We start from the raw sequence: 12,968 nt of genomic DNA on the forward strand, positions 1-12,968 counted from the left end.
TAGATATACAACAAGGAGAGAGAGAGAGAAAAGAAAAATAACTCAGTCAAGTCGTTCGTAACTAAACGCATTTCCGACGCCAAAACATTTCATACAAAAGCAGGCACCAAACAAGAGCCCGTCCTCGTTTACACCATCCAAACTACAGGGATTCGGTTTCTAAACTCCCGATAAACTACGACTCTTCTCAAACGTCTCGAATCGTTGATTCTCCATCGCTTTTTTTTGCATCTAGTCTGTAAGGTCACGTTATGAGCGGCGAGCGGTTTCTACTGCGCTACAAAGACGGGAACGTCAGTACTCCGTTGCAGGGATACAAACACATCCGTTAAAGGCAAAATAGCGTTAAAAATACCAAAACAAAAAGGTAAGAATATGGGTCATTGAGTGACAACACTAACACACTGTACATCGGGGAAAAAGTCTGTTAGTGTTCAGTACAGTGAACACCGTCTAAAGCCGATACGCTCTCACTATTGCACGTTTCCTTTGGAATGCCGGATCCAATCGTTTAGGCAAAGAACAAGAAAAAGCGAGCAAATAAAGCCGGCGAGGAACACTATCGCTGTTAAGGCGTACCATGGGAGAACGAGCGCGACGAAAACAGGACGTTTTCCCATCCGTTATTCCATTTCCTGAGGCGTTTTCTTATTTTTATTTTTTTTATCCAAACTTGGATGTTTTTCGAAAAGGGAGATCCGGGAAGTCTTTGAGCTTCCGGACGAGTGTGTTCATGCAATGGTTTGCAAGCGTATGTACAGTCCGAGTGTTTTGGCAGAGGTGGGTCTCTAAGGTGCTGATGCGGGGACAGACAGACACACGTGTGCGGATGAAGGCCTGTCGTCCTCTCGGCTCTGTTAGTGGTGGACCTCGTTGGCGATGAGACTGTCCTCTCCGGACTGGAAGTCGGCTTCGTTTAGGCTGTTCCCGCCGTTGATCATCTCCTCGTCCTGCGAGGACTCTCCGCTGCCCGCTCCGGTCTCGTCAGAGTTTGGGTCCTGCAGGACCTGGGCGATGTACATCTGCTGCTGAAATAAATAACAGATGCACAAGAGTCGTATAAAAACACCCATCTGATTAAAATCTATATGAAACGCAAAAACAGGATGCTCTGGTTTGATTTGTTTTCAATCTCACAGAGATCATATTTCCCCCCAAAATCAAGAAGAATAAGATAAATAATATTAAAATGAAACAAAACATTATATTTTGCATTAAGGACCATTAAGATTATTTGCATTATTTGCCAATATTTCAGATACAATAAAGCACATTGTCATTTTATTAGTGTAATGCACAAATTATTAACAGTAATAATAAAGCTAATAATTATAACAATAATTCAGACACAATTATTTGCATTATTAAAATCAGCAATTTAATTCAGTAAAAAAAAAAAACTATCATAATGTATCACCTGTATTTTGAAAAAACACAAATTGAAAGGTAATTTAAATATTATTATTATTATTTTTATCATACATTTTAATAATAATAATAATAATAATAATAATAATAATACTACTACTAATAATAATAGCAACAATACATACAATTTCTTTGTATTATGTAAATCCGCTATTTGTTTCTGTACAACAAACACTACTATTATGTTTCAGTTTATAGTATTAAAAATACTATTAATTAAAATGTAGCTTAAATATTATTATTGTTATTATTAACTAGGTATTTATAATTTATCAGAATACCAACAACACTACACAATGTCTTAAAATCAGTAATTTAATTCTGTTCAATAATTACTGCTATACTGTATATTTTCACTTGTACATTTAATTATAAATTAATTGTAAATTAATTTAATTATATAAACTATTTTTATTTTATACAAAAAACAAATACTGCGCATATCTCAGTAGTACTTAGTGTACAAATTAAAAGCATAATGTAAATTAAAAATCATTTAAACGTATTATTATTAATAAGTACTGAGAACTGCTGGAGAGAGGGGTAAATGTGCTTCATTTTCATGAGTATATACACAAAATACAACTTTTGAGATCCTGGTGTTAAAAACGAAAGTAAAAATAGTATAAACAGCCTGAAAAATGAATCAGAGCGTTCTCGTTTTAAGAAGTCTGTAGTACCTGAGATTTGTTGGAGGGTGAGGATCTAGCAGGACGTCCGTTCTCCACTCCGTCGATCTCCGTGTCCTTGGTGTCGATCTGTAACGAGGCACAGGTGTGGTTAGTAGCTCTGCTCCAGACAGGTGACAGTCTACCTGAGCTGAGCTCATACCTGCAGTCCTGTAACCCGTACCTTGTAGTTGTGTGCGCTGAGGTACTTGAAGTGACCGAAGCACACGTGCGACAGGCAGACCACGATGGTGATGATGAGCACCACGAAGGTAAACATGGACGTCGGGGTCAGAAACCCTGAGAAACCAGAGGAAGTGAGCCACAGCTGGATGGTTTTTACTCTATTCACTGTAGTGTCTTAGTTTAAAGTAGGATATTTGTGACCCTGGACCACAAAACCAGTCATAAAGGTGAAGTTTTTTAAATTGAGATTTATAGAGATAGTCTCTCCAATGATGTGTGGTTTGTTAGGATCGGACAATATCCGAAAATCTGGAATCTGAATCTAAATATTGAGAGAAGTACCTTTAAAATGAAAAATTTAAGTTATTAGCCATGCATATTACTAAGTAAAAATTCAGTTTTGATATATTTATGGTAGGAAATTGCTACAAAATCTGGAATCTGAGGTTGCAGAAAAATCTAAATAAAGAGGAAATCACTTTTTAAAGATGTTCACATTAAGTTGTTTGCAATGCATATTACTAATAAAAAATTAAGTTTAGCTTTATTTATAGCAGGAAATTTACAAAATATTGAACCTGAGGGTGCAAAAATATCTAAATTATGAGAAAATCGCTTTTCAAAATGATTTTTATTTTATTTTAGCAATGCATATTACTAATTGAAAATTAAATTTAGATCTATTTATGGTAGGAGATATATACAATCTATACAAAATATATAATCTGAGGGTGCAAAAGTATCTAAATAATGAGAAAATCGCCTTTAAACAAAACCATTCTTAATGCATATTAATAATAAAAAATTAAGCTTTGATATATTTATGGTAGGAAATTTACTGTATATTGTAAATGATGGTGCAAAAAATCTAATATGGAGAAAATTGCTTTTAAGGTTGTCCAAATGAAGTTCTTAGCAATGCATATTACTAATCAAAAATAAAGTTTTGATATATTTACAGTAGGGGATTTACAAAATATCTGCATCGAACATGATCTTATGATTTTTGGCACAAAAGAGAAATGGATGCTTTTGACCCACACAATGTATTCTTGTCTATTGCTCCAAATATACCTGAGTGACTTCTGACTGGTTCAGTGCTGCAGGGTGTGAACGCACCTGTCCTCATGGTGGAGAAGAACAGCAGCCAGAAGAGGCACAGGATGGGCGCAGCCACCACCTGATTGACGGCTCCTGAGTGGATCTTCTTGTCGAGTTTGGAGGGCAGGTAAGCGTAGTACATGTTGTAGCGGTCCACCAGGTGCTTCAGGAGCATGTACATCAGTCCTGCAGGTCACCCATTACACTCACTTATATCACCTCTTCAGCCAGTGTCTCAGTTCACAGAAAACACTGCTCGTATGAACCAATCTCTGCTGGGTTTCTGTCTCCTATAACATCGATTTCAAACCATTCTCCTAAACTTAAGAAGCTCTTACAAACCAGCTTTAAGACCCCCTGAGGCTTTGTGCCAAAATAAAAGCGTGATGGTTTAACATTGGAAATTGAAAGAATTTGAGATAACCAAAAAATATTAGTAGCACAAATGTACACACACACACAGTTTCATATATTTAAATTTAAATAAATGCACACAGACACACGTTTATATATTTGTAGCTAAATTTAAAACTATATTATGTAACTTTTTATATATTTACAATAATATTTATGTAATATTTCTTATGTTTAAAATTCATTCAACAACAATAATAACTATTATTATTGTATAACTGTATTTTGATATCAACCTGAAGCTTTAAGATATACAATAAATAAATCATAATACAAATAATAATTAAGATTTCTGATTGCTAAAATAATACTGATCGCCATTTTTCTGACAAAAAATTATTATAGGTTAGATTATACGCTCTAGTAAATTTTTATTTGTGTGTTTTTGTAATTCTTATTAGTTTTTGTCATGTCTGCATGTTATTTATTATATATCATGACATTATTATATATTATATTAGTTATTTTAGTACGTCAACTTAAATGAAAATAAGAAATATTGCCTTGGTAATTAGCTAAAATTTAAAATATATATTTCATTTTTTTTTTTATGTTTAGTTAATGATAATAACCCTGATCCTAATGATATTTCCCAATCAAATGGTATAGACCTACACACCAGCAAACAATAAGTGACATTAAAAAGTAGGAAATAGACCTAAAAGTATATTTCACCAGCTAACAGTAGCACACTGGTGTATAGATGAGCTCAGAGTAACAAATATGAACCAAAAGGCCACAAAATCAATACTGTAATCTCATGAGGTCTGTCTTAGCATCTTTCAAGCGACTAAACATCAGGCAGTGGTGTGTTTTCAGTGTGTGCAGACGTGAGGTTAATCAGTGCTCAGATGTGAACTACTGTGTCTGTCTGCGTTTACTGTGTGGGCTGAGAGATGTGTGTAAAGTTTCCTCCGCAGAACAGCGATGAGTCACACACCGCCAGCTCCACCGACGCCTGTGTGTGTGTGTTTCTGAGAGACTTCTAGAAATAATGCGAGCATGCAAAAGCTCAGCGACAGAAAACAAAGATATTACTGCTCAAATCCATCAAGTCTTCTCTGTTTGTGTGCTTCTGCAGTGAATACACAGGCAGAGGATCTATATTTAATCACACACACACACACACACACACACACTGCATAAGCAGGTGGTTCTGTTGGCGCAGCTTGCGTTTTTTCCATTGTTGAAGATGCATCAGACATGCAGCCAGCAGGAGGCGCTCTACACACACACACACTCTCTCTCTCTCTTTTGGTCATGTCATTCACATCATTTTTCCCTGTGGTTTGTCTGTGTCCCTCTCTCTGATTGGCTGTCGGTCTGTGGTTTCGTGAATGGGCTGATGTGGGCGTGGCCTGACTCACCGAAGGGGACGATGATTGGACAGGTGATGCTGTACGTCATAACGACGGTGAAAACGCACATCATCCAGGCGTAGGCGGCTCCGAACTGAAACTCATAGGCTTGATGCTGCACACACACACACACACACACGTTATACAACTAAACGCATCACATCAAGGTGAACAGCAGGTAAAAATAACTCTCTGTGGGTGGATGAATCTCAAAAAACTTGTCAAAAACAAAAAAATACATCCTTCCATCAAAAGCAAAAAAATATACATAATTTTGCTTTAAGTAAATTTATTTATTTCAATTTTAATTTATTAAAATTAATTAAGTTTATTTACCGTTAAGATTTTTTAACCATTTTTAAGCACATTTTACATATTTACTGCAATGCAAAAAAATAAATAAACACATAAATAACAAAAAAATAATAATAAAATAAATAAATAAAATAATTTATTAATTGATTAGAAATCATGGTAATATTTGTTGGTCTGTCTTTAATTAAAGCGGGTTAAAATAAATATATACATAGAATTAATTAAATATATATAAATGAATTAATTATTAGATAAAATTAAATGAATTAATAAAAAAACTTAAGGATATTTAAATTGAAAAGTATTTTTACATTATATTTGTGATGCTGGTTTAAATAAAATAAAACAAATTAAAATAAAATGAATAAATAATTGGATAAAATAAAATTATTTGAATAAATTAACTAATATATGAATGAATGAATAAAATACAATTAAATAAATGAATGACTGAATGAATAAATAAATAGATGTATAAAATACAACTGAATGAATGTTTGAATAAAATAAAGTAACAATGCAAAAACTATTTAATGGTCCTAAAACATTTCCTAAAATGGTTTTCTTTTCTTTATGCAAAGTGTATTTTGAGAAGATGCATGAGCCTGTGTGTTCCTGTCAGGGTTTGCTGGATTCACCTGAGCATTAATGATATAAGAGCGAGTGGTTTAAAAGGTTTGTACCCGTTTAACGTTGCGTCTCTCCGCAGCCGATCGAGCCAAACACAGCCGGATCATGTACATGAGCAGACCTGGAATCCGCAGAAGATCCATGGCGTTTCCGATGAACGCCGACGCGATGACGTAATTCACAAAAAACGCTCCGTTATCAGGGAGGAAGACACACCTGAAATCACAGATGAAATCAGAAATGCATTTAATCAAAACCAGAAAAATTAAAACCAGGTTTGTGAACATTCAGAAATTTCATGTAATTAATATATGAATATAAAAAAATAAAAAAATTTTTAAAGAAAGCATAAAACTCGCGTGGAGCGTCAAGAATGTCTGTTAAATATTAAAAATAAATAATTAAAATATTGAAGTTTAAAAATTCTGCAATTGCTAAGAAAATGTAAGCAATTTAAATTAATGCAATGAAATAAAAAATACAATAATTGAAACATTCAGAATTTAATTTAATATAAGAATATTTAAATAAAACAAACAATTAAAATAATTTTTTGCTTTGTTCATTAAAATAACTATATTTTAAATGAAATGCTACGACTGACAAAGTTTAAGCATTAAAAAAAAAAAAACATTCAGAGGTTCAATACATAAATCTAAATATTTACATTTATAAAACTATAACTCTTGGCTATAAAGTTTAAGCATTTAAAAAAAAGAAAAAAATGAAATAAACGTACTCAAATCTGACGGTGGCTTCGGCCAGGAATTTTCTGTCAAACAGCCAGCGGAAGAAAACGTCCAAACTAACACAGAGAAGAACATGATCAAACTGACACCTGGAGCTAAACAAGCCTTTATAATGAAGAGCGTTAGCAATCATCGCCTGCAAACCAGTACAGTTTAATATACTAAAAAGATAATTAAATAAAATCATGCACAAAAAATACTGAGCAGATCATCAGATAGTCCCAGGACGCATATAAATAATGGATTAAATATGCAATTCCAGATTCAGAAATCACAAATGTACAGATATCTGAGGGTACCTGCTGAGACCCAGAGACGGCAGCAAGAGGACCATGAAGATCAGGAAAGTGTAGCACTTGTGCATCGTGGTCCTGTTCTCACCCGACCTGAGAAACACAGATAAAACACATGAACATCTGTGTGACCCTGGAGCACAGAGCCAGTCAGAACGCTCCTCTCTGTTAAACTGAGATTCATACACGATCTGAAAGCTGAATAAATCATCTCTCCATCGATGTGTGGTTTGTGAGGAGGACAATATTTGTCTGAGATACAACTGTTTGAAAATCTGAGGGAGCAAAGAAAACTAAATATATTGAGAAAATCATCTTTAAAGTTGTTCAAATGAATTCTTAGCAATGCATATTACTAATCAAACATTAAGTTTACTATATTTATGGAAGGAAGTTTAGAAAATATTTTAAGGACCATTACAATGTTTTAACCATTGTCATATTCTTCATGACAAATGAGCACATTAAACAAACCATATCCATAAAGATACATACATTGTAAAGCATTTATACATTACAGTAATGTTTGTTGGTTTGCCTTTTAAACTAAAAAACTAAAAAAACTAAAAACGAATGAATGAATGAAATGCAATTAAATGAATGACTGAAAGAATAAATGGATACATAAAACACAATTGAATGAATGTTTGAATAAAATGGGGTAAAGCGTATTTTGGCTAAAATGGGTGTAATATTCATGAAAATAACATCACGATGCTAAAACAATTTAATGGTCCTAAAACATTTCCAAAAAATGTTTTATTTTCTTTATGCAAAGTGTATTTTGAGATGATGCATGACCCTGTGAAATATACAAAATATCTTCATGGAACATGATCTTTAATTAATATCTTAATGATTTTTGGTGTCAAAGACAAATCTGACCCATGCAATGTGTTTTGGCTGAGAGATTTAAGACTCCAGGGTCACGAATGATTTGAGTCTTGTACCTGGTCCAGTGGGCTTCGAAGAAGGCGGAGTAGTAGACGATGGTGGGCAGCAGGGCGGAGAAGGCCCACAGGAGCAGTGTGGGGAAGAACTGAGTCACGATCGGGTTCTAGAGACACACACACACACACACACACACACACACACACACGTCAGAGTGTGTTCACATCCAGGTCATCGTTCAACCCCAAAAATAATACAAAAATATTCTTGAAAAAATAAATAAAGCCCATTAACATGAGCATTGAGATTTCTTGCAGTTTAAAGCTTAAAGCTGCAGTCGGTAACTTTTGACGCTCTAGCGGTTAATAAACAGAACTGCTTGCGTCTTGCGGAAGAACATTGTAGCCGGAACTACTTCTCTCTGTTTATGTCTATGAAGAATCAAAAAGGTACTGGGTTACTCCGCCGCGGTACCCCCGAAGCAATCTAAAATAGTCTGAATATAAACACTTATTATAGGAGCACCCTAGTGATTCAGGACAAGCTAAAAACACGGTTTGGAAAATGGATTCATGGTGTACTCGCTTATTATGTTCATTTTTCTACATTTTGAACACAAACAAAGTTACGGACCGCAGCTCTGATTGGTTGTTTCTTATCGGGAGCGATGTATTTTCTGCAAATGGCAATAGAACCACTGGGAGGAGCCAGAGGAGCTTGATTTTTTCACAGATTATCAGTCTCATATTCTACTGTCAGGACATAATGACAGGTTTAACAAATATGTAAAAAATATATTTTTACAAAAGTTCCCTACAGCAGCTTTAAGTAGAGTATCAAAAAATAAATAAATGAATAAAAAATACTAGCTTGATTTATAATTACTCAGTTATTATTGTAATCCAACTATATATATATATATATATATATATATATATATATATATATATATATATATATATATATATATATATATATATATATATATATATATATATATATATATATATATATATATATATATATATATATATATATATAGATATATTATTACTATTATTATTATTATTATTATTATTGTAAAAATTGTTGTAACAAAATTTATTATTAATTTAAATGTAATACAGTTATTGTTAGTAGTAGTTTTATAATATTAGTCTTACTGTGTATTACTGATTCAGAACCTAGTTTAATTATACATAATGATAATAATAATACAATGTATTGTGAAAAAGATGGTATATTATTAATATTGTCACTATGATATATTTTGTACTTACAGTAATTCTACATTATGATCAAGCCATAATGTATTATTATTATTATTATTATTATTATATAAAATGTATTATGCATTACATACCATATTTATATATAAAAATGAATATAATTAATTCTTAAATGTACGATTTATTTAATGCATTATTATTTTCCTTATTATTCATTATCATCATTATTATAACAAAACTTAGTCATTATACATTATTATTAATAATAAAACTAACACACATTAAAATAATATTAAATGTTGTTATTCTTATCAATTTAATTTATCAAGTTAATACATTATTACAGTATGGTTATTATTATTATTGTACAGAGAAAAGATTGTTTAGAAATCAAAATCTCACAATGCAAAAATTACTTTTTGTATTATTTTGAAAAATGACAACACCATGTTCTTGTCTTTCACAATATGAGAGATGAAATCTAATTTTGGAGCAGAATGTTTCATTATTATTATGTTTTTTTTGCACTGTTATAGCTCGGTCTGAAATGTTCTGAGCATAATTTTCACTTTCACTGAAGACAGAAAATGGGCTTGAGGCTAGAAGTGTGCCTGGGGTTAGTGTCAGTCTTACGTTCAGATACTCCACAGGCTTGGTGACGTTGAACTTGTCCATCGTGGAGATGATGATGGCCGGAGTGGTGAGGAAGAAGAGGAGGAGGAAGAGGATGCAGTTAATGATGAAGCAGCGGAGCCACCAGGAAACTCCTCCCAAAGACAGATTCTCCCTGTGATCAACACACACACACACACACACACACACAGAGAAGCAGAGGCTGGGAATCCATTAACAGCGCATTGCTCACTGTATACGGTGTTTTTACAGTAGTACTGTATGTGAAACCGTATTAGAGGCTATGAAATCAGACTAAGATTTATTTGCATTTTTTTCACAGATTCCTTTTTTTTTTCTGAATTTTTAGGGCTCAATGAAATCAGTTTTTCTCCCTCAAACTGTGTTTTATTTTTCCCCCAATTTATTTTTTTGTTTTCTGATTTAATAAAGGTTGTATTAAATTTGATTAACAATAAACAGCTTATCTGGTCAATTTAATTAATAATACTTACTATAATGTAATATATTTTAAAATAGTAGGGCTCTATGAAAGGTTTTACAAATGTCTTAGCAAAAAAAAGTCAGTAATCAAATGAATGCATAAAAAATTAACAATTTAATTGATTAATTAATAGTTATGAAATGTTGCATTGTACCATAAATCAAATTTTTATGATTGAATTATCAACAATTTAAGTTTAATAAATATTAAATGTTTAGGGTGCAATTAATAAAAAAAATTAACTCCATTTTAATTTAATTTTAATAATAAACAGCAGTCTGATCGGTTTAATTAATCAAACTTTAACAATACACTGAACACATTTTACAATAATAGTGCCTAATGAAAGGTTTTATCTGTTCAGAAATACTGTGTTTGGTCTTCTATATTTTCTAGATTTATGATTTAATATTAATGTATTGTATGGTGGTTAAAATAAAAGCACAAACGGTTAAACATTTCATTAAATCATCTTTATGACTGGATTCTGTGGTTTTGTCTGTTTTCTGCATCGCTGATATCATAGGGCTCTTCAGTACACATTATGAATCAATAATTATTTGCAGATCCATTAAAAAAAGAGCTCAATAAACAGAAGGTCAATTCAAGTGCTTTGCATAAAAAAAGCATTAGAAAAAACATCAACTGGATTTCACAGAGACAGTTGTTCAGCGTGGGCTCTGGGTGTAATGGCTCATTTTCCATGCATGCAGAAATGATTTGAGTATAAGAGAAGGACTGGGTGTGTTCCTCACCAGCGCACGTTCTGGGGGTCCGGCGCGTAGCTGACGCTCCAGTCATACACATGAAGACCGTCACTGAACTGAGAGGAGCGCGGCTCCTGACGACACTTACAGCCCTGACACTGACACGCGTTAAAGTCCTTCAGGATGCTGCAGACACACACGCACACACACACACACACACCCCGCATCAGCAACAGATTCAGAACCAGAACATCAATACATTTAAACACATCAGATATTTTAACCATTGCACATTCACTGAATACCCAAAAGTAGCAGCATATATAAATATATATACACAAATATATATATATAGGCACTATTTAAATAGACTTATGCTGCGTTTCCACCGAAATTACCCGGAACATTTGTACTAGCAACTTTTTTCCCCAGGAACATTTTCCCCCCAGACCTGTTGCTTTCTGTTTCCACCACGGTGTAAAGTACCGGGAAGATTAGGCAAATAGACTGGTGATGTAGGTCTGCGCGCGATTCTCAATACAAAGTACGCTGATTTTGGACGTGCATCCTCGGTATTCGACTCGGGAGTGTGATGTCCGCGACGACGCAAATCCGGTAAATCTGTAAACAGCAGCGTACTTCATAACTTCAGTCAGCTCGTCTTGGTTACTGCAATTTTCCTCACTGTACATTTACAATAAAACGAAATCGGATATCAAATACCACTGCCTCCTTTCGTTTTCATTTTAACATAAGAACAGCTGCAGAATAGTACTTAGTTCAGGGATATGTGTGTTTGTGTGTGTGTATGTATATATATACACACACAGCCATTACAATGAAACGAAATATTATATAAATTTTTTATTTTCATTTTAACATATAGATAAATTGAATACAGACCAAAGAAAACCTGTTAGATTTACCCCGCAGCTGAATTATATGTTATGTTTAACCACTAAAGACACATCAGAGCCAGCGGCACATATCAGAAGGTCTATCCAAGCTGAGGCTGCTTCTCGGCGGATAGATGATCACTGAGCTCTCGCTGATTTCGTGGAGCTGACGGTCTCTGAGATCGGCGAAACACATTTTTAAATAGGCGCTGTCTTTATAGATAAACAACAGATTTGAGTTTTAAACAACTACATTCTCGCATGAAATACTTTTAAAATTACATTTCATGACACAATAACAGTAATATTTTGAAAATCTTGATCCGAATAAATGGTCGTTGAACTCAACCAATGCTGCGTGAACTCAACCAATCAGGATGTTTAGCGCCAAAGTCCCGCCCCCGAAAGTTCCGGAACTTTGAAAAAGTACCACCTCGCCAGCAGGGACTTTCTGAGGGGCATTTTTTTTTTACCCTGAACTTTATTTAGCTCCTGGTTCCTGCGGTGGAAACACACCGAGTACCAGGCCAAAGTCCCTAGTTCCTTTATTCATAACTAACGTAGACTAGACCACTTGTTGGAATAAAGAAATAAATTAGGTCCTCTGTAACATCTTAACATCTCAGCACTCTAAAGAGACATAGGCTCATTTAGCCTATAAATAAACCAATGCACCAATCAAAACAAGTCTTTTTTAACAAATTCAATTAAGATAAATTTTAAATTAAGATGGGTATTTGGCAATAACGAAATTAAGATAAAGGCTCTGCCGGATTTGCTTCGCCACTAGCAGCTGACATTTAATAAAAGAATAATGCCAACATTAGCGTAAATACTCTGTCCACATTATGCATTTAAGACTCAATGAATATTTAGTTATCATTTGAATAACCTTTACTCACAGAGATAAGGCTAGGGCTACATGTTTTTGTGGAGGAAAATGATTGAATCCACTGTAGATGTTTTCAGCGCGCTGATGGTGCGTA

The 12,968-nt window shown here is 33.7% G+C and overlaps 1 protein-coding gene across 3 annotated transcripts in view; it reads right to left on the reverse strand.

Moving 5' to 3' along the window:
- Nucleotides 1-219: 219 nt before the first annotated feature.
- LOC113110712 (CSC1-like protein 2) overlaps nt 220-12,968 on the reverse strand; it is a 47,042-nt gene continuing 34,293 nt past the window's right edge. For 2 of the 3 annotated variants that reach the window (XM_026274866.1, XM_026274864.1), the window contains 11 exons: nt 11,135-11,272; nt 9,896-10,049; nt 8,093-8,199; nt 7,149-7,235; nt 6,840-6,905; nt 6,154-6,316; nt 5,165-5,270; nt 3,402-3,569; nt 2,281-2,396; nt 2,109-2,186; nt 220-1,028 (listed from right to left, as the gene is read on the reverse strand). In XM_026274866.1, the coding sequence (XP_026130651.1) occupies nt 858-1,028; nt 2,109-2,186; nt 2,281-2,396; nt 3,402-3,569; nt 5,165-5,270; nt 6,154-6,316; nt 6,840-6,905; nt 7,149-7,235; nt 8,093-8,199; nt 9,896-10,049; nt 11,135-11,272 (1,354 nt within the window). In that variant the 3' untranslated portion in view covers nt 220-857. The remainder of the gene's footprint in view (nt 1,029-2,108; nt 2,187-2,280; nt 2,397-3,401; nt 3,570-5,164; nt 5,271-6,153; nt 6,317-6,839; nt 6,906-7,148; nt 7,236-8,092; nt 8,200-9,895; nt 10,050-11,134; nt 11,273-12,968) is intronic. The other variant, XM_026274865.1, reaches the window with a different exon arrangement.

This window comes from Carassius auratus, chromosome 11 (assembly GCF_003368295.1).
Source record: "Carassius auratus strain Wakin chromosome 11, ASM336829v1, whole genome shotgun sequence".
Taxonomy (NCBI): Eukaryota; Metazoa; Chordata; class Actinopteri; order Cypriniformes; family Cyprinidae; genus Carassius; species Carassius auratus.